The sequence below is a fragment of the Asterias amurensis genome, chromosome 8, assembly GCF_032118995.1.
Source record: "Asterias amurensis chromosome 8, ASM3211899v1".
In the NCBI taxonomy this organism is placed as follows: domain Eukaryota; kingdom Metazoa; phylum Echinodermata; class Asteroidea; order Forcipulatida; family Asteriidae; genus Asterias; species Asterias amurensis.
This window is the reverse complement of record NC_092655.1, coordinates 11,634,275-11,657,360: the sequence shown is the minus strand read 5'-3', so window position 1 is coordinate 11,657,360 and position 23,086 is coordinate 11,634,275. Positions and strand designations below refer to the sequence as shown.

The window sequence follows — 23,086 nt, the reverse complement described above, 5'->3', positions numbered from 1 at the left end:
TTGTTTTGATTGTCTGTTTTTTCTGAGTTGCCTGGCTTGGCTGGATGGTGGTTAATATTCAAGTATACCTCCTGTGGAGGGTGTGCTTTGTCTTGTTATTCAATATTATCTGGAACCAAAAGGTCAGCCACTTTGAAAGTGATTTTCTGTCGCTATTGGCTTTCCCCGCCAGGGTTCTTGTCTTTTGTTTTGTCTCTAGAGTTTTGTGTTCCACCCCCACTGGAGGTGTTTCCTACGCAGTTGTTGTATCTGCCTGCGGCCAGGCCAGGTTTCTCAGCAATTTGCTCTTAATTTTACATATATTTGTGTTCTTATTATAACCATTGTATTGCTTGTTCTTGTAAATCTTTGATGTGCAATTTTATTTTTAAAGGAACACACAGCCTTGGATCGGATGAGTTGGTCTATAACAAAGCGTTTGTAACTGTTTGTTATGAAATGCATATGGTTAGAAAGACGATTTAAACAATTTGACTCCCATAAATGGCCGACCGTGTTAGGCGATGGGGTAAAAGGAAAACTGCAATTTCGAGGCATGTTTGTGTTGATCATTGTATTCTACTTTTTCAACATCTTTCTAACCATATGCATTTTATAACAAACGGTTACAAACGCTTTTCAAAGACCAACTCGACAGATCCAAGGCAACGTGTTCCTTTAATGTTTTTTTTTTGTCATGTTTGCTGGCAAATAAAATGAAATGAAATGCAATGAAATGGTTAAGTGTCTTGCTCAAGGGCACAAATGTCATGACCGTGACCTAAAGCAACAATTGGACCACAGTAGGTCATTATGGGTCGATGCATCTGGCTTCTTAAGGCACCCTGGCATGTCTGCGGCTTCAAATACAGTGCAGCGGCCTTTGCAATTCATCTTCTCAGCTGCTACATGTACAGTAGTACGGATGATTAGGAGTGCTGGGCGAATAGTGAAATTTTGTTATTCGGATACCGCTGGCCAACTATCCGAAATTAACTGGATATTCGAATAGTTTTTTCGCCGCTAGAGGGCGCTATTTAAAATAAAAAAATAAAAAAATATTTAAAGAGGGCGCTGTTCGTTTGTGAATGGGATCTTATGGGCGGATTGATATTAGTTTTAGACAGTGTCACTCGGTTCTTTCATAAAAATGACCGGATCTAATTTAAAGATGGCGATTTGCTTTTTCTTTTGATTGTGATTGACTATGTGAAGGAAAACTTTTGTAATCTTTGAACAAAATACGTCGGAAATGTCGTTGTTTTAACTCTTCACGGAGGTGAGCATAGTTAAAAACTTAATTTATGCTGTTTTATGCTGTTTTAATAGAAGTTTCATAAGGATTCAGACAAAACATTCATATCAGTTGTCGCCCGACGTCCGCGGATATTCGGATATTAAAGAATATCCGGTTACTTGGTTGTAATTACAGAACTATCCGGTTTATAAGTAGGTATTCGCGCCCTATGCGGATATCCGGTTAAGAAAAAAAAGGCATTCGAGGTTACGGATAGGAAAACCTATTCGCTATTAACCGGATATTCGAATAATTCGCCCAGGCCTAATGATTAGCCTCCCTAATTATTATTATTTATATTATTATTATTTTGTATTTCAGCTACTATGCAGTGAATGAAGTGATGAAGTTCTCATATTCCAGAGCCTTCCACAGAGAGACGAAAGACAAAGACAACGAATTCAAAGTAAGATTTTAAAAAACATCACCATCCATTTCTTGTACAAAGTCATTTCACTTTTGAAGTACAGGTTTTTTTTGTTTTTGTCTTTAAATGTGTGACTTGTTTAATTGATTTGAATTATTTTCCAATAAATTTACTATAGTTAAATTTATTTGAAATGTCTTTATATTTGATTTGCAAATGAAAAATGTGTGACTTGTTTAATTGTTTTGAACTTTTTCCAGTGTATTTACACTACTGCAGTTTGATTTTTGTGCAATGTCTTGATATGTGATTTGCATGTTTCATTCTTTTGTCTTCAGATGTGGACTTGGTTTCTAGTCTCAAACTTCCCAATATTGGTCTCATTCTTGGACCACTAAGTCTCAGTAACAAAATTGCTGGTTGTTTTATTGCAATTATTTATTGATGTAATAATTGTGTATTTTTTGTGATTGATGATTGATTATTTAAGCTTCTATTGTTTTTGAAGCTGTGTTTTTATATTGCTTCATAATTGCATTGAATTATTTGTGTTGAATATTGTATGATGTGTAAATGTAAATCTCTTCTCTTGATGTATGTTTTGTCTTTTCGGTATCTTTGTATTATTGGTGCTCTTGTCCTGGTTTTACTTTAAAAGCGGACAACTGTACCATAGCGCTTCAGTCTAGTGTTTAGCGCGCTAAAAATGTCTAGTAATATCATTATCACACAAATATTGGATGCTTAGTGCATTGTTACAGAAGAAAAAAATCAAAAAGTGCCAACTGGACCAGAAAAGCCAGAATTCACCAAGTGTTTATAAATATTATGTGACAATTCACGAACAAAATGCATTTAATATTTGTTTTATATAATGTACATGTAGCTCACACATACAATGTAGACTCTTGTCATTTGAAACTGTTTCACAACAAACACAAAAAGAGGCAGACAGTTTTCCAGCCCACACTCTGAACCACACAATCGGGACACCAACCTTGTCTCTTGTGACACAACCTGTCCTCATTTAGTACAAAAACGATGTGAAGTGTCCAATAATTAATTCTATTGGACATGCCTATCCAATACTTATTTTTGGAGCATGGCAGCAATAAATGCATTGCAGAATAATGAATGACACCTGGGCCCAATTTCATAGAGCTGCTTTAGCACAAAAAGTAGCTAAGCACAAGAAAATTACCAGAATACCAGAATATGGTTACCAGCCAACATGCCTTGTCACATACATGTACATGTATACAGTTTGTGAGTGGTATCCTGCTCATTTTTGCTTAGTTGGGCCCAGAAGTGTTTTACACCAATCGAATGACAAGGATCTGTATGTTTGGTACATGTTCGTGTATACTAATTGATTGTTTGGTTGGATGGTTTGCCGCAGACTATGTGCATAGAGAGGACGTATTTCACCACAGCTTACAAACTACCAGGAATTCTCAGATGGTTTGAAGTTGCTAAAACGTCCTCGGTAAGTTACCTTACCTCTTCCAAATGTTTTTTTTTCTTCTTTTCTGAAAGATTCAGATACCCATGCAAGGATAAAAGCAGGGCACTGGCCTCACAGGCCCAATGTCATGTGGGCATTGGTGAATAAACTTGCAGTAGTGAAGCTTTAAATTTCGGTGTTATTTTTGGTCTGCTCAAAGGGTTTGTCAGCTTCATACACCAGAAGTCTACTTTACTTTTGAACGTCTGCACCATGTTTGTACGCAATCATGTGTAAAGTATGTACATGTTTGAATGGATGTACATGTAAGGTCAAATGTATCTGGCAGAAATTTCTTGCTTAGCAGAAACAGTTTACCAGCTAAGAGTCCCTGCTCATTTTTGCTTAGCTGAGAAATTTGCTAAGCACCAATTTTTGTCAAGCAGCTTTATGCCCACACCCCCCCTAAAAGAAAACGTCAAACAATACAATGGAAGAAGTCTCAAATTCTTTATATCCTTAAAAATATTATGATGATCATTGATTTAACGTTAGGTTTATTGATATTTTTTTTTTCCCCCCAAGGTGGAGTTGTCACCGATCAGCAACGCCATCGAGAACATGGAGGATGTGAACAGCAAACTGAAACAGATGGTCGGTCAGTACCAGGCAGACTCCAGCCTACCCTTAAACCCGCTTAGTCTGCAGCTCAATGGTGTCATTGACTCGGCAGTCATGGGAGGTCCTGCAAAATATGAGCAGGTACTTAAAGGGACTCGTTGCCTTGGATTGGGCTTATTGGTCAGATGAAAAGCATTTTGTTACTATTATGTCATTATAGGCATCTTGTTAGAAAGATGTTTTAAAGTAAAATAGAATGATCCACACAAATACATGTTTGCCTCGAATTTGCATGGCTTTCCTCTTACTAACACCGGTTGCCATTTTGTGGAGTAAAAAATGCGCTGGTCACAGAATTTATTTATTTATTTATTTTTATTTTTTTTTTTGCAAATTTGTGCGATGCAAATTGTGTACAAATGTGTTTTTAGTTCATGGTGGGAGATTGAGATTTCAGGCTCTTTTTTGTGTGTAGTAAGCGACGACAACTGTTTTTTTTTTAATTGCTGCTGTACTTCTTGTTTGATTTCTGTGTCGGGAATTTTGATTCATGTTATGGTTCCAACTGAGAATTTGAAGAAAGTTTTGTTTTTGGTATACCTACATAATACTCTTTATCCCTGATGCAAATTTAACAAACATTATTGTCTGCTCAAGCCAGTCTGTGAAACTGGACCATGTACATGAAGTTTTAAATCCTATGTCCATTTGATTCCATAGGCTTTCTGTACTGATGCTTACGCCAATAAACACCCAGAGTACGCCATCCATATTGCCAGACTGAAGGAGCTTTTTGCTGAACAGGTAAGAAGTCCACGAATAAATATTGTATCAGAAAGTCGTTGTGTGCCCAGATAACAATAACAATATTTAGTTCTTTTAGCTTATTTTACAATAATGTACTAGAGAGCTTTACATTAGTGCCCCTACACAATTTGCAGTATTCAGGAAAACATCTCCGGGTGGACAGAATCTCCAGTCACAGGGTTTGGTGTCCTCTTTCTTTTTGTCATCAACCTTTTCCCCACTTTTTGATCAAGTATTTGTTTGCTTGCAGTCTTTAGTTTAATTTATTATACTTCTTACAAATTTGAGGCAGACAAATCTGTGTGTGCACTGTGTAAAACTTCTATTTTTTTTTACTGGTTATTTTTCCAATTTATAATTACTGTTTAATTGTTGTATTCTTTGAATTTGACATGTTTGATGTTTTTATCTTGTAAATAGTCAAGCAACTTGACCTTTGGTAAAAATATGATAATGTTTATAAAATATACCAATATACCAATATACACCACTGGCACAAGCAGCATCATTAAATTGAGTGTTTTTTCTTTGATTCGTAAATCGCAAAAATGTTGTATTCTTTTTTTTAGATTCCTCTGGTGGAAGTGGGTCTGATGATCCACCGCAACAAGATGAAAGAAGACCTTGGACCTTTCCAGAAGAAGATGGAAGACATGTTTGTGAAGAGGAAAGAGCAGGTTGAAGAACGCTATGGGAAGAAGGTAAGGACTATCGCCTCAGTGCGATCACTTAGGGTGCGCTCACTTCCCTTCCCTGGGTCGACCCCGGCCTGCCTGTGGTACGTCTTAATACCTTTGATGTCATTCCAGGGGCGCACCCGCGTCGGCCCAAGATGCCTTGCTTGTGGAGTGGGTCACTTGGGGCTGGTCCCTTGTGCATGACGGTAGTGCATTGTGCTTCACCAACCAGGCTGCTATGTTGGATGATTCCCACGCCTAAAACCTTATGGACTGTGAAGGGGATAATTCTGTTTCAGCCCCAGTTGTAGCTGGCACAGTGTTCTGTTTGTAATTCTTTATGTTTTTTAGCCGGAAGTGCACCATAAACAAACTTATAACAAACTTCTATGTATACCAATCACTTACAATGCACTGTCGGCTTCAAAACAGCATCACTTACCAACAGGATAAGACACCGTCCTCCAAAATGGCACAGCCAGTGTTTTTGGGGGGTGATGATGCCGGGTCATCATATGATACCATCCTTTTTATGCAAGCAGTTCTCCCCTGTGAACAAATTGAATAAATTAATTTGCTTCGATCATGTATTTGTTGTGAACATGACACTTTTGTGCTTTCTAAAAATGATTGTTTCAATTTAGACTCTGATGATTCTTCCCTTTGAGGCCTACATGTATAACTTTTTTGTAGCTAACTGTCTCTTGGCTAAGATTATTATTTTGTATTTTATGTTTATTATTTTTTTTTTTTCTAGTACTTTTGTTTATAGGCTAAGAAGGCTAAGAATATATTACACATGGTTTTTATTTACTTTCAAAAGAAAAGAAAATATTTTTCTTATTGTGATTATTTGGCTAGATGCACCACAAGTCTCAATGATGTTTACAATGGATGAGAAATCTTTACTGTCTAGCTACAGTTTTCTACTTTCATATTTCCATAGTTCTGAATAATTGTTTGCCATTGTTTTAATGTGTTATGTTTTGGTAAGTTGATTGCTTTTATAAGTAACTTGCATGACAATTTTAAAATAATTTGCATATTCTCTCTCATTGATATAACCACGTTAAATGTTCACTATCACTATCTTCATTTTTCTTTTAGCTTGTCGAGGGTTTTGCCTTTACCCCGAATGACCGCATGATTCAGTCCTATGCGCGCCGATTCTCCAGAGGGCGCTCTGACCGGCCGCTGTCGTCTGTTTCAAATTCTTCCACGTCATCGGACACTCACGGATCCAGAAGCAGTATCGTCTCCAATCCTGACAATTTGTGAGTGCTGTTTTTTTTTTTCAATTCTTATTTTGACTATAGTTTAAAAAGCTCCTTGGAGAGTACTTTGCGTTGTCCTGATCTCAGCCTTGAGACTAGTGGCCTGTCCTGATTTTGGCGTGGACTCCCATTTTTCAATTTTACAGTAGTGCACAGTGCTTCAACATCAAATGGAGCGTGAAGTAGCCGGAGCCTCAGCTGAGGTTTGGGAAAAGTCTGTTGGTTATCTGTTGCTGCTGAGTTGAAGCAGCTTTAGTTTCTGTGTGTGTGTGTGTGTAGGGGAGGGGGTCTAGCGTATTAGCCAAAGCAGGTTTGGTTATCAAAAGACAGGCAACAATTTAAAACAACAAAATGCAAAGGTGCAGGAAGGGTATCCAATGCAGTTGGGATTGGGAAACTTTGTTACGAAAACAATCAAGTGAGGGTTGCCAAGGCACTATGTACAAAACTCTCTTTTATGAGCTGTTTTGGTTTATAGAGTTTCAAACAACCGGTTCTTCTGAGAACCATCTCAACTCATATAGAGAGATACAGTAGAATTCATGGTCTATCCACAACACTAACTCAATGCAGTCTGTTTTTGATCTGTATAATCTTTTAAAATGTTCGTTGGGTGGTTACTTGTATTTACAGGGTGAATTTTGACAAACTTTTCTCCCGAAACAGAAAAGGAAGCTTAACATTGTCTATTTCTAGGATCAATATGATTGGAAGCTTTCATTGTTGTTTATTAAGGAGCCTTCATTGAAGTTGAGAATTATTTTTTCGTCCCACAACAATTAGGAGCTACTTGCAATTAATGAGCTCTACAGTCACACAGCACTTGAGTCTTAACCTAGCCACACCGAGGCGTATGAGCGATTCGTCAGTCTTTATCAAGGGGTAATATACTGAATATTGACTCTGAGAATGCCTTGCTATTGGCCCTCATACCTTTTGCATAGCATTGTACCACTGGAGGCAATAAGCATGTTGGATATTATTTTGGTCCCTTCCTCCAAAACGGGTTGTGGAATGCCATCATGAATCTAGTTGCATACACCCACATCATCTGCTATTTGCCCTCATACATGTTGCATAGATACATTGTGGGAAATATAAGCATGTTGTATGTTATATTGCCCCCCTTCCCCCCTCAAAAGGATTGTGGAATGTCATCATGAATCCAGCTGCGTACACCCACATCACATGCTATTGGCCCTCATACCTGTTGCATAAATTGTAGATACATGTACATGTACATGGGGGCAATATAAGCATGTTGGATGTTATATTGCCCCCTTCCTACGAAAGAGTTGGGGAATGTCATAAATCACAATGCATACACCCACACCACCTGTAGAACTTTAGATACTGGCATGGGGAACAATATAGACATTGACCCCTTCTATTGAGGTAGTTTGAACTTCAGCATACTTGCAGTTGCACCCTTTTTAGCACTTACTGGAAGGATTATTGGCCTGCCAATTGGGCAGTTTCATATCTGCACTATATTTAGAGGTTATAGATATGAGCAAAAAGTATTAGCAAAACCCACAAACTGGAGAGGATTATGATATGATGGAACTTCTGCGTCCCATATGAGGTCCAATATGATCCCATATGAGGTCAAATATGGTCCCATATAAAGTCCAATATGATCTTATATGAGGTCCAATATGGTCTCATAGAGGTCCAATATGGTCCCATATGAGGTCCAGTTTGGTCCCATATGAGGTCAAATATGGTCCCATAAACAGTCCAATTTGGTTTTATATGAGGTCCAAAAATGTGGTGTAAAATAAGGTTCAATATTGTCCCATCCGAGGACCAATATGGCCCATGCCATTGGCAAAACAATTTTATACAAATTTATACCAATAATTGTACGGAATTCAAAACTTCAAAGACATGGATGTGCATGGCAAAATGAATGAATAGTGGCCCAGAAGGGCATTATAAATGAATGTTGGCTCTGAAATGGGATCTTCAATTCATGTGAAACTTTAAACTTGCACCATCTCCATTATTTCAATACGTCATGGCCGGGGCATTATACAAAGCTATTGGCAATGGAAAGCAGTCAGTAACAATTCATAATCAAGCATGACGTTTAGATGTTTTCAATTGACACTGAAATTTGGTAATACATGTACCAGGTTACCACAGTGGGGTTTTTTCCATACACTTCTGCAACAGAAATGCTTTTATACCATCATGCATGGTGTGTGTGACCCACCCCCATGGCTCCTCTTTGTGGGCAATTCTATTGATACTCAAGCATTACTGATCACATCAATCATAAACATTTTGATTTCTCAATGATTTATGATGATGATGATATTTGTTACAACCAGTTATTGTGTTGGTGCCAAAAACGTTGATCTCCTAAAATAGCACTTAAATTATACTGGTGTTGGAAATTGTTCAAATTTAGTACAAACAAGTACAAGCTGAGATAAATATTTTTGTGCACGAAGCATTATCGTGCGAGAAAATAACTTTATTGCAAAATCGAGATCAATGTGAGAAAATCATCAAAATAAGCCATTGGCGAGTTAGATTTGAATGTCTGGTACATCGACATGTTTAGTCAACAGTTAATGCTTAAATTTGAATTCCTCAGAATATTGAGACAGTTGCTAAAAGCTTTTGTATACATTAGCAACCTCCAGATGAGCAAACTCTGGTACCATTGTGCCATACACATTTATTCAAAATTGTGTATGGGGGTTTATCGTTTCCTATGTACTACACAAAAGGTTGCCCCTAATCATGTGACTGTCTTGATAGTCTGAGGAATTCAAGTTTAAGTGGTAAATTGTGATCAAGCACGTCATTGTACCAGACAATATTCAAATCTAATGTAACACACAATGGATTAGTCTAAATCATTCAGAAAACCAGATTTGCGATTCCTGCTGGGGTCATTGTTGTGTGAGTAAATTATCAATGAAACATGAAGGCAATCCCTTATAAAAGTTATAAAAGGCTATCCTACATTTGCAGGGGTGGATTTCACAAAGGTAGTCCTAACTTAGGACTAGTCCTAGGCAATGCTAAGAGATAGGACCAGTCCTAAGTTAGGACCAGTAACTCATCCTAACTTACATGTAGGACTGGTCCTATCTCTTAGCATTGCCTAGGACTAGTCCTAAGTTAGGACTACCTTTGTGAAATCCACCCCTGCACTTTTGATATCATGTATTTTCAATCACTGTTAGATGCAACGTGGGGAAGGTAGATGTGTTACATTGTTGTAGGAATGCTAGTGTCTCCAGAACTGTACATTACATTGTAGATTATGCAACGGTAGAAAGTCAACTTCTGAATGATTCCTAAGTTAAAGGCAGTGGACACCTTTGGTTATTGTCAAAGACCAGTTCTCTCACTTGGTGTATCCCAACATATGCATAAAATAACAAATCTGTGAAAATTTAGACTCAATTGGTCATCGAAGTTGCAAGAGAATTATGAAAGAAAAAACACCCTTGCTGCACAAATTTTTGCTGCACAAATTTGTGTACTGTACTTTCAGATGCCTATTTAGTCTTTTAACATTTGAGGGAGAAATTACCTCTTATTGTAAGAGGGATCTGTTTCGCACTAATGTTTTTTTTTACTATTAACAGCTCTCCATTGCTCGTTACGAAGTAAGTTTTTATGCTAGCAATTATTTTGCGAAATTACCAATAGTATCCAGTGCCTTTAACATCTTAACCCCTTCATCCTTTTTGGGTAAGCAAGGCCTGGAGTTTAAAGCCATTGGACACTTTCTTGAAGACTTCTCTTGAAATATTATTCCATGAATAGCTGTACTTTTTGAGAAAACAATAAAACAATATCAATTCTCAATATCGAGAATTACGGATTTATTTTAAACACATGTCATGACACAGCGAAACGTGCGGATACAAGGATGGGCTTTCCCGTTATTTTCTCCAGACTCCGATGACCGTTTGAGCCTATATTTTCACAAGTTTGTTATTTTATGTAGAAGTTGTGATACACGAAGTGTGGGCCTTGGACATTACTGTTTACATGTTTACCGAAAGTGTCCAATGGCTTTAACTCGACTAGACTCGGATCCAGTAATGTTGACATCATCTCACAACTAAACAAACGTGGCTGTCAATTTGTTTTTTTTTCTTCTTCCACAAACAGTAACTCATTCTTAACTCTAGAGACCGTAGGGGCAACAACAACATCTTATGCTCGATACATGTACAGTGTATGTGGCATGTTGTACCCAAACTCCTCTCATGTGTGTTTTGGGAATCTTGGGAATGGGTGTGGGGTTGGGTGTGTGTGTGTGGGGTTACTTCTGTATAAGATGGACAATGTACATGTATGAAACATTTTGTACATGTATGTTGAGTAAATACTCTACATTGTAGCCCTAATTACAGTAGGTCTTGTTGGAAAGCTTGTGTCATCTATTTGATGAGCACTTCACCCAGTTTTAAAGGAACACGTTGCCTTGGATCGGTCGAGTTGGTCTTTGAAAATCGTTCTGTAACCGTTTGTTGTAAAATTTATATGGTTAGAAAGATATTGTAAAAGTAGAATACAATGATCTACACATATATGCCTCGAAATTGTGTGGTTTTCTTTTTACCCTGTCGACTAACACGGTCAGCCATTTATGGGAGTCAAAATTTTGACTCCCATAAATGGCCGACCATGATAGTTCGCGACGTAAAAGGAAAACCGTTCAGTTTCGAGTGATACTTGTGTGGATCATTATATTCTACTTTTAAAACATCTTTCTAACCATATGCATTTCATAACAAACGGTTTCAAACGCTTTTAATAGACCAACTCGACCGATCCAAGGCAACGTGTTCCTTTAATGATTTGTCAATGTTTTCTTTGGTACTGACTTTGAAGAGTGATTCACATGATATGACAAAATCAAGGTGCATTATCAATTCTTTTAATTTAATTTATAATAAACAAAATAGGGGGGGGGAGGGACAGGGCAAATTGCCCCCCACCCTGTCTTCAGCAACTCTCCATCACCTTTTTGTACCCATGATCTAATTTGACAAAACACGAATTACTGGATAAGAGATATATCTGGATTACACAAACATCTAAATCGTGATGCTTTTTGCACTTGGACCTGCCCACAGTTTCTTATCTGGCTATGATTTAAGTGCACTTCTGGTGAGCAAACTCTGATGAGTGTTCCCTTCGCCCTTCTTTGAATGGTGGTAATATTCTTGAATGATAACCGCCAAGCACCATGTAACAGGCAATTATCGTTTGAGAAACTGTGTGCCTCGGTTTGATCTGCCTGGCAAATGCCAGCAGGGGTTAACCCAGCGCAGTGGCATGGTGCGGTCCGTGACCTCACGGTTGTAAACAAATTGTTGTAACTCATTAACGGTACGGTCAAAATTCACAAATTTCCCTAATAGCCGGTTAACACTACTATGAGCAGAATTCGTTTGGGGTGAGTCATCGACCTACAGTCACCTTTAATTTTGAAGCCCCATTGAAAACACACACTGATACTTGGTACACCCCAGGTGTACATGTATAATGGCATGATATTGTGAGCCTCAAAACTTGCTAAGTTTAAACAGTGTTATGAAACTGGATCCTGCGTACAGGAAGTAAGACCACCATGTTAATATATGAATCTTTGAACCTTCTAACTTTTGCTTAACAAATTTGTATTTCTTTGCTTAACAGCTCTTAAGATTACTTTGGTTCTTTCTTTATGAATATAACAAGTTCTACCATCTCTAGTATTAAGAAGAGTAGAGGGTAGAAACTAATTTATGATTTTCCTCTGCAGACTGACTCACAGCGTAGCCACGTTCGCTTGCATGTAAAAAATACCTGATTTATTTTGGTTATCTTAGACACAAAACTTGAATTAACAAATTTGGTTTTACAAATAAGATGTTTATGAACATGATGAAGAACATTTTTTAACAATTCTCATGATATATGTTTCTTTCTTTTTTATCATTTCCACTAGGCTCACACATCAAGATTTAAAATAATTTTACCAATTTAAAATAAACTGATTCAGTAAAATTCCATTCCAACTTCCTAAACTCATGAGTTACCTAAAGATGCTTTGTTTGTATTGCAGGCAAGGTACCCCAGGTAGTAAATCCTCGGGGCAGCATAAGGATAAGGTGTCAGGTAGTCCGGCAAAACGTAACAGTAAAGATATGTCGGCTGAAGACTCTGGTTCCAACGCTAGTACGCCGTCAAAGGAGGCGGCAAAACCAATTATCCTGGATGAGAAGGTGAGAGGAATATACCCATGAGCAGACCTGTATGCTGCGTTTGTGAAAGGGCAAGGTCACCAAGGCATTTCTCCTTGGTAAAGGGCACCCTATGAAGAAATTGAAAAATAATGCTGAAGCATTTAAGTTCAACTCACAGTACTACTAACCGTTCAAAGCCTTGAGACTTAACCTTCTTATAATGATAATATTATAGGTATTATTATTACGTTATTCCTTCTTAGCAAGGGTTACTATCAAAATTGCCAGTGGCGTGTCGTGGCAGAGCAGTGTAGTACATTAGACGCAAGTTACAAAAGCTAAATCTTCACAGTTTGCGTTAAATTCCTGGTCATGGCACTTGTGCCTTGGACTAAGGCACTTAACCATAATTGCTTCTCTTTACCTAGGTGTATGGATGGGAACATGAGAGTGGAGAGTTGAGACAGTATTGTGTTGGATTTACCCCTTGGATTTACCCTGCAGCTTAGAGTTGTACTTTTTCATGTAATGTTTTTAAACTAATTGTTATTAATGTATGACATGGTTTTTAATGATTGGGTTTTTTTTACTTCATGTAATTGACTATTTTGTAACTGATTTCTGGTTTACTGTATATCTTGTTGTGAGATTTTATGTAAAACTCTAGTTTAAAATAATGAAATATAATTGTTGTTATTATTATTACTGTTCATTAGAAAATATTACTAGTTATTAGTAATATTGCCAGTTATTGTAATCATTACAAGTTATTATTAATATTACAGCAGCAGCAGCAGCAGCAGCAGCAGCAGCAGCAGCAGCAGCAGCAGCAGCAGCAGCAGTAGTAGTAGTAGTAGTAGCTCTTATTACTAGTTTTGATTTCTCCCCTTACTCTGCGTCTTTCGGCAGATATCAAGTGCGAGGCCACTTCGTAAGGATATGAAGAAGGCCAACGCATCCCCATTACCAAGACCTCTGAAGGCGATGTCGATGCATGTCCGTAAGTATTCCTTTCTAACGCAAGTTAATCCGAACTTGCCATCTGGAAACAAAATCTCAAAAAGCCAAATTAGTTGATTATGGCATCTGGGTTTGGACGTCAGATATGTATTCTTGTACTTTGTGTTGTATTTGCACACATTTATTTCATTTATTCTTCATTGTCTCTTCTCATTTCTAGTTTTGTGTTTTAATCATTTAATCGGGCCTCGATCTTTACATTTTTTATTTGTACAATGCTTTTATTTCATGTATTTATTATTTTACTATTTTCCCCCATTTCATGGTTGGTGTGTCTGCTTTAATTTGACAATATCGGGGTCTTAGTTCTAAAATAGTTTTAACATAATGGTTCTTATATATAACGTTGGTGTAATGCTTTTACTTGCCAGCTTTTGTTTTGATTTTCACTACAATTTTAGATTTCTGTGTTATGGTTAGTACACAGATACATAATTTGTTGCCCTTTTTATGAGCTAGGTCTGGAAGGGCACGTCTTTTGTTTTTATGACAGTTTTTTTTACTTTTTCATTTCTGTGGGCGGCATCAGCTTTTTTTTTTTTTTTTTTTTGTGTTTTCCGAAGAATTAAAATAAATAAAATTGGATTGAACGACTTTTGGGTCGTCTTTGTTTCAAATTCCCTGCTGTTCCCTCTCCCACCCATTCCTTGTCCTTTCTCAGTCTACCCTTGGTTGTTCCTTGTTGTATTCAAACCTTCTGTCAGTCATCTTCATTCAGGACCAGTGTTTTAGTTGCTATTCAGCCTGTAGGACTACTTTATGCTTTTCATTTAAACAAACTTTTGTTTGCAAGTACATGTATTGTTTCTGTTCTTTGTGGAATAGCCAAATAAATCATAAAATGAAATACTAATTAATGGTATTTAACCAGTTTATCTTAACTGTTTTTTCTGGGCAGCCATGATGACAAGCTCCCCTGAAGACGACCCAGATGTACCTCCTAAGCTTCCGCCAAAGGCAGCCTATAGTGACTACTCCAGCCTACCCTTCCAAGACGCTGGACCCAACCCACTCCCTCCAAAGAAACTTAGCCTCCAGTTGGGTGCCTCACCATTCAGGGACAAGGTAAGGCAAGGAATTTTGTTCAGGGCCAAATTTCATTATGACGAAAATATTTCTTAATAATTTTCAGAGATGAGCAGGATACCAGTCACAAATTTTACATGTAATATGGTAGTGTGGTGTGTTTACACCTTGTGTACTTACTCCGAAAAACAAACCACCTAAAGTTAATTTGTAAGAAGCACAGCAGCAATTGACAATTTGTACCATCCTGAGAAACAATTCTCTTCCACAGAATGTGTTTTTTGAGAAACGGATTAAGAAACATTTTAACCTGAGAAATGTTTCAGCAGCATGAAAAGATAGTGTCATTTATTTTGTCAAGAACTACATTAAGTATGCTTAAATACCATACGTAATTGAACGATTAAACCAGACTTAAAACCAACATTGAGCATCATTTTCACAAAAACACTGGTCAGGTGTTAAGTTTACTTGACCCTAGGCTGAAATGACTGGGCCCCCTTGCCTGTGGTCCAGTTGTTAAATTTGAGCCCTGTTTTTATATGTTTTCTGAAATGTTGGTAAGTTTATTTCTCTGCTTTGTTACAGCCCCCACCACTCCCAGGCAAAGAACCAAGTTCTACAGCCACCCCAATGCCCCAGATGAAGGAGCCTTTACTACTTCCCGGATCGCCGGCTAGAAAACCTACCTTGAACAACACATCATGAGAGCGACTACTTATACACACAAAGCATAGGGCTGCCTGGTCTGTAGCAATAATTGGTAATGTAATCTGCTGTTAGTTCGATTCTCTCTTTGAACATTTTCCATGAGCGACCTTTTTATCGTCACTGGTTCCAGTCCTGCTTGGAACAGTACGTCCTCCGCACTTGAAGTTGGTTCAAATCCTGAGTAAACAATTTTGAATTGATCACATATTGTTCGATGTTCGGACCCTTTTCGGTACTCTTTTCTGGTAGAACAAATAGAATGGCAAAAGAGAGGTTACAGGTTTCGAAATCTTTATTCAAAAAAGGAAAAACACCCCGGAAATGGTTGTTTCTAATCCTGTGTAAAACATTTTGAAGTGATCACATACCGCTTGATGTTCAAGCCCTCTTCGGTACTCTTTGCTGGTAGAACAAGTAGAATGGCAAAAGAGAGGTTACAGGTTTTGAATCTTTATCCATAAGAGGAAAAAAATCCTTGAAATGGTTGGGTCAAACTGTAAAACATTTTGAAGTGATCACATATTAGTTTATGTTCAAATCATCTTCTGTACATTTTACTTGTAAAGCAACTAGAATGGCAAAAGAGAGGTTACAGGTTGGAATCTATAAATCCATAAAAGGAAAAACATCCTTGAAGTGGTTGGTTCAAATCCTGTGTAAAACATTTGAAGTGATCACATATTGTTTGATGTTCGAACCCGCTTCTGTACATTTTACTTGTAAAACAACTAGAATGGCAATAGGGAGGAAACAGGTTCGAAGCCAAATATGAAAGTATCCTATGTAGGAGGTTTTTGGATGCCTTAAATGCAAGCTCCGTCTTAAATGTTACTTGTTCCAACACCACTCTCAAATACATCTTGAAGAAACAAAACCTTGTGATGCATTTCTTGAATGAAGGCTCTGTAGTTTTCCAGTCAGAACCGGAAATACAGGAACCGAGTTTGAATCCTGTTTGAATCTTTTTTTGTTTTCCCCACACTTACGTAATCAATGCATTTAATTAATAGAGGTTCCTGGTGCTGAAAATGCTGATGAATAATGCCAGAAAATATGCAAATAATAAATGTAACGGTACACCTTGTAAAAATGTGATAATTTTTATTAATATTTTTTTTATATAAAAACAGTACTTTTTGATCATTTCCTGTGATCAAATGTATCAGGTTTTGCACATTTTTTTTTCTTCTTTTATAATAAAATAAAAAAATAATTGAGATGGTTTTTTGTTTTGTTTTTTTGTAATTTTATAATAGTGCCACTAAAGTTTTGATTACTTATGCCAATTGTTACTGTTTTTGTTGATTGTTTCCCCTTGCAAAATTGAAATGCAATTATAGCTGGACTATGGATTGATTGTCTTTGAATAATGGGTTATGTTATGGGCTGGATTCCTGTAAAAAGATTGTGTTGACCCCTTAGCTTACTCAGAAAATGTCCATTGCAATGTTGTATAGTCTGTTAACAGTATCTGGAGCATATCATGTTTGGAGATTAATTTTAAGAGCTTGGGGGTCAGGAATCAGACTGAGATGGTGAGTGTCAATTAAGATATATCTCTATATGGTTTGTTTTGTTTTCATGATTTGTTGGAAGTTAAGTGACTACTGCAGTCTGTTCTTATGTGTGACCCTTTGCTCAAAAGGGGTTAATGATAAGTTTACTAATTACCATGTGAGAAAGAAAAGAGGTATTAAGAAGCGCAGTGTTTAAGTGGCTCGTTAAGTGACTCGTTTAAGTGGCTTGAACAATATGCACATGTACATGAACACGTCATGCATGCACGATACATCAAATATGTAATGAAATGTGATTCGCTTTGGGGCAGCCACAGCAATGGAGCAAGTAGGCGGCACAGGCTGGCAGTATCAGACAGGGGCCAGCCGTAGTAGATGGCCAGCTGGTTGAGTGGATGGGACACTGGCTGTAGCGGATAATCAGCTGGCTGTAGCGGATGGGCAGGTGGCTGTAGTGGATGGGCTGCTGGCCGCAGCAGATTGGCGGCTTGCGGTAGCGGATAGGCGGCTGGCCCTAGCAGTTGGATAGCTAGCTGTAGCGTTCAAAGCTGGCAATAGCAGAAAATAGGCTGGCTGTAGCAAATGGGCAGCTGGCTGTAGTGGATGGGTGGCTGGCCATAATGGACAAGAAGCTGGCTGTTATGGATGATTAGGCTGGCTGTAGGTGATTGGCGGCTGGCAGTAGTGGACGGGTGGCTGGCTCTAGCAATTGAACAGCTGGCTGTAGCATTTAGGCGGCTGGCCGTAGCGGATGGGCTGCTGGATATAGTGGATGGGCGGCTGGCCGTAGTGGACAAGAGGCTTGCTGTGATGGATGATCAGCTGGCTGTAGTTCATTGGCGGTTAGCTGTGGTGGCTGGTGGTTGTGGACGTGTGGCTGGCTCTAGAAGTTGGACAGCTGGCTGTAGCGTTCGGGCGGCTGGCCGTAGCGGACGATCGGTTGGCTGTAGCTGATGTGCAGCTGTAGTGGATGGGCTGCTGTCTGTAGTGGACAAGAGGCTGGCTGTAGCGATGGAGGAGCAGCTGGGCATAAAGGATGATCGGCTGGCTGTTGCGGATGCTTGGTTGGCCATAGGGAATGGCACCCAGCCTTAGTGGATGGGCTGCTAGCTGTAGGAGATCGGAAGCTGGCCATTTGAGGATGGCGGTGGCCATAGCAGCCAGGCAGCAGGCAGGTTAGGAGAATTTAAGCAATTCTTGCAAATTAGGCTATCCCAGATTAGACCAACTATAATACTCATTTCATAAAGTTGCTTGAGCCAAAAACCATTTCAGAAACTGGTCAACAGCTATAATGTAATCATGGATCTCCTGCTTTCATATGCAATATCTTCCACTTGTGTAATTGTTTAAATGTTTACTATCTCACTTTCTTGGCTATTCTTCCGTGCTGCAGCCAAATCATATCTTCCTTTGTGTTGATTACTTTTTAATCAAGTACTATAAAATATACTGCCAGGAGTTATGGTTTCTTTAAATTGCTGTTAAAATACCCGAGTTTAATTCATGAACAAGTTCACAAAGAACATCTTAAGTTTCGAAGAAATTCAAGTTGCAGTTCCATGTTGTTACTTTCGACTATAGATGCAGTCTGGATTGTAGTTGTATTTTTCTTTTTAAATATTTGTTTGTCCGAGTCGTATTTTAAGGCTACCGTGTCTTTTGTATTGTACATATGATCAGATGAAATATTATACCTTGAGCTTTGTTTATACTCAACGGGATAGCGACCGTGAAGCGACCAAGGGTCTTTTCCAAGCTTCAGCTTGGCGTCCCAGGCTTGGGCTCTGGTTTGGGCTTTGTATCAAGTCAGGTCAAGTTCCTGCAATGAAAAATGGTTAACCGGTGGCTGTTTAGTGACACCCGTAGGGCATGCGCACAGAAGTTGTATAGTGCGAACGACCCAATTCATGTCATGTCAACGGGACTGGCTGCTCAATAGTGTACATTGTTATTTTCTGATAAACTGGTGCACTTGTCTAATTATAACCAGCCATGCTCGGTAGGCTGGTTCCAAATAGTTGACGAGCATAGTCCAACTATCGTCAACTAGACAGAGTTTGGGCTATACATAGTAGGCGAACTATGGTCAACGATAGTTCTTGCAAGAACTTGGTCTCTGTAAGTGTACAAATTTGCATGGTGTTGCCAAGATCAAACGAAGCCTACATGTAACATCTGAGCTTAAACTGAGGTTTAGAAGAGGCCCCGTGTGTGTGGAAAAAACTTATCTTCAGATATATTTTCCTCGCAACTCGCACGGGTGTCTTGCTTGCTGCAGAACCCTGTCACAGTTTGCTTCACCTTAGCTTTTCACGTTTACTATAAACAGGCTTTTTCGATTTGTATCTCTTATTATTTCTTATGTTTGGATTTTGTACAAACTATGTATATCTGGTTTGAGTTATGTAGCGTCCTAGTGAAGTTAGTGGCAATAGATTAGCGTGTGTGTGACACCCATGTACTTAATTTTCTAGAAATACATGTAAGTACTCTTTTTTAGTGTATACTGTCCAGTGATTGTAATCAATAATAATCGGGGACTTTGTATTATTATACAAGTGTATTTAACACTGTATCTAAGGTGGACTTTCTTTAACATCTGCATTTGACTCTAGCACTTGTTACACACATGCACACAGTGAGACTAGTTGCAAGTGTGTCGCCAGGTTAGGTATTGGTCTTAGTTTTAACGGATAATCTTAATTCTACTCAGATTTGTTCAGGAACACCTTCCTTTTTTCATGAGGCATGCTTGGTACTTGGTAACTAAAGAGCATTGCGGGAAAGCTCCATTAAAGAAATGGGCTAGAATAAAACATCCTTTTCATCTGACAACTAACACCTGTTATCTCCATGTAATTGCTTTTCCAAATAATGGACTTGATTGGATGATGCACAAACCAGTAGGGCTGCTGATTGCCCCAGGCATAACTGCTCCTGGTGAAAAGGATGTATAGTTTCCACTTTTTGTGGCGAAGCTCAGAATCCTTTAATGGAAATTTCCTGTAATGCTAACATTAATTATTAACTAATGCAAATTTTTATATTTAGGTAGCCACAGCGAGCGAGCGTAAAATGACGCATACAACTTTGGTAATTGTTGGAGACTACACACACAATGCATGCTGTGTGTGATCTAACATACACTTAAAGTAACAAACCTGTGAAAGTTCAATCAGTTATTTGAGTCTCAAGAATTAAATAGGGGCCTATTGAAAAGAAAGCTGATTCGTTTTCAATGTTTTCAAACATCAGGTTCTGGACTTTGTTAACTTGGCACTAAAAACTGTTGCGTTTCAAGTAAAACAAATAGAAGGGAAGATTTCTACCTTGACTATCTTTATACCATGCAAGTTACATTTGCATAGAAATATGCAAACCTTCATATGTTCACGCTTATTAATGGGTGCGTTCAGTAAGCTTCCCTGGGTCGACCCCGGTCTGCCCCGGTACGTTCGAATAGCTTTGACGGGGCTCACCCGGGTCAGCCCCCAGCGCCCTGCTTGTGGAGTGGGTCATCTTGGGGTGAACTGAGGTGCATGGCGTCACCATTAGAGGGCGAGTGTGATCGTTCAATTAGCTCTTGTCAGGGGCTCACCTGAGTGAGCCCTGCGGGTTTGACCCAGGGAAGCTTATCGAACGCACTCATTGTTGTGCACACAGTGTAAACCAACATTTATGTTTGCCTTTGTCACTTTCTTTTATTTTAAATACTCTTTTTGTCCTTCTTTATTTGTCACTGATAGAATTCCACATGCCAGGTGCTTATAGAGTTGTGTTTGTTTGCTATGCATTGTATCATTTTGTATATTTATAATTAATTAATAATGTTTGTATTGATTTTCCCAGACACTACATGTGTAAAATGAAATTAACTTAAACAATAACTGACTTTGATATTTTGAAATTATGTAGAAATTTAATACATAAGATTTTTTCCATCACCTTAATTTCCCTCTTGTTTGTGTTAGGAATGAGTCTGTTATGATTTTTCTCTTCAAATTGTTTGCAATATAATTCAAGGCAGTCATTGCGGATGTCATTAAGATTCTTTGACTGAACCCAATTTAGTTGCACATACATGTAGCTCATAGAATCACATGCTTTGGAGGGTGCCATAAGCTTTTAAGTCCTAAATTTAAAGCAGTGAAGCAGTCAAGTACTAATCAAGTCACAAGTGCTGCTGAGAAGTTCTCAAGTGTGAGTACTTTGTCCATTGTGCATGAGTTAAAGTGTCCAAATATACTGATTTCCGAGTGCCTAGTCCAACATCCGAGTACCAGTACGAGTACAAGTTTATGAGTACCAGGTTTTCGGATACCTGACTACGGAGTCTTGCAGCTGAGTACCAAGTACTGAGATCTCCGAAAAACACTACTAGTGTATTACCAAGTATTCTGATACCCGAGTACCAAGTCCAGCAGCTGAGTACCAAATACTGAGATCTCCGAATACACTACTAGTGTATTACCAAGTATTCTGATACCCGAGTACCAAGTCCATCAGCTGAGTACCAAATACTGAGATCTCTGAATACACTACTAGTGTATTACCAAGTATTCTGATACCCGAGTACCAAGTCCATCAGCTGAGTACCAAATACTGAGATCTCTGAATACACTACTAGTGTATTACCAAGTATTCTGATACCCGAGTACCAAGTCCATCAGCTGAGTACCAAATACTGAGATCTCCGAATACACTACTAGTGTATTACCAAGTATTCTGATACTCGCGTATCAAGTCCAGCAGCTGAGTACCAAATACTGAGATCTCTGAATACAGTACTAGTGTATTACCAAGTATTCTGATACCCTTATACCAAGTCCAGCAGCTGAGTACCAAATACTGAGATCTCCGAATACACTACTAGTGTATTACCAAGTATTCTGATACTCGCGTATCAAGTCCAGCAGCTGAGTACCAAATACTGAGATCTCTGAATACACTACTAGTGTGTTACCAAGTATTCTGATACCCTAATACCAAGTCCAGCATCTGAGTACCAAATACTGAGATCTCTGAATACACACTAGTGTATTACCAAGTATTCTGATACACTTAAACTAACATTCTGTAAGTTGGACAATCCTTCTGTGACCATAGTATGTATAAAATAGTCAGGATTCATTTTCAGATGAGTATTCAGTGCATGACTTCAAGTACTGTTATTTTTGTATTGAGTACAGGTACCATCAAAATGTTACTTGAGTAGTACTTGAATACAAGTACCAAATATGGGTACTATTAACTCAGTAAGCAGCTCCATGCTTTTTCAAGTACAAGTACTTAGCTAGCCAGTATGAGTTGGAGTACCATGAATGAGTACTCAAGTACTCAAGTGGGTGCTACAACTCTAGGAAGCACCTCTATGGACTTTGAGTAAGAGTTCTTTACTAGCCAAGTACATGTCTGTTTCGAGTACCGTCTAAATGGTACTCGAGTAGTACTTGAGAAAGTGTATCCAGTACGAATACTATACCAAGCAGCTCTATGAAACTGTGACAAGCACTGTACACATCTGTATATGTAGATTCACCTGACCTAAGTTCAGGTTCCTTTTTGTACAATGAGTATTGGTGTTCTTTTGTGTTACTGGATACAAGGAACATGACTAGGGGTCGATTTCACAAAGCAATAAGATCGATCTAAGCAAATTGTCAATAGCACCATAGTGATTTACAATTGTGACATCACACTTTACTAAGCAACTATGACTGATTTGCAGTACGATCAATCTTGGCTCTTTGTGAAATCGACACAAGGACCCTGCAGGGTTTCGAATTGGTTACCAAAAACTGGCTGTGTGTACAGTCTGTGCAAGCATTTGTTACCTTGGACTAAACAAACACTGAAAATGAGTCCAATTTGTACCTATGAGCACTCAACAGGACTCTGGAAAATTTCCTATCACGCGTCAGTGTTAAGGGTGCAACCAACATCCCATTATTTATCCCTGTGCAATTATTGCATCATTTAAAAATGTTAGTTTGTACGCCAATGTTCCCCAAAACATAAGCATCTTTTTCAAAGTTTTCACTCTCGTAGGTGAAGTTTTATGTTTGTTTCTTTAAAAAACCCAAACTCTGCCTGTCTCACAAAACTGTAACGATATGACCTTTCTGTCAACGATA

At 38.4% G+C, this 23,086-nt stretch overlaps 1 protein-coding gene across 2 annotated transcripts in view; it reads left to right on the top strand.

Annotated features, from left to right (window-relative positions):
* LOC139940932 (dedicator of cytokinesis protein 1-like) overlaps positions 1–22,525 on the top strand; it is a 74,855-nt gene extending 52,330 nt beyond the window's left edge. Inside the window, exons 39-49 of one of the 2 annotated variants that reach the window (XM_071937333.1) lie at positions 1,598–1,682; positions 3,043–3,129; positions 3,673–3,849; positions 4,429–4,512; positions 5,085–5,216; positions 6,300–6,466; positions 7,250–7,348; positions 12,555–12,714; positions 13,585–13,675; positions 14,594–14,760; positions 15,310–22,525. In XM_071937333.1, coding sequence (XP_071793434.1) covers positions 1,598–1,682; positions 3,043–3,129; positions 3,673–3,849; positions 4,429–4,512; positions 5,085–5,216; positions 6,300–6,466; positions 7,250–7,348; positions 12,555–12,714; positions 13,585–13,675; positions 14,594–14,760; positions 15,310–15,429 — 1,369 coding nt within the window. In that variant the 3' untranslated portion in view covers positions 15,430–22,525. The remainder of the gene's footprint in view (positions 1–1,597; positions 1,683–3,042; positions 3,130–3,672; positions 3,850–4,428; positions 4,513–5,084; positions 5,217–6,299; positions 6,467–7,249; positions 7,349–12,554; positions 12,715–13,584; positions 13,676–14,593; positions 14,761–15,309) is intronic. The other variant, XM_071937334.1, reaches the window with a different exon arrangement.
* Positions 22,526–23,086: the final 561 nt, after the last annotated feature.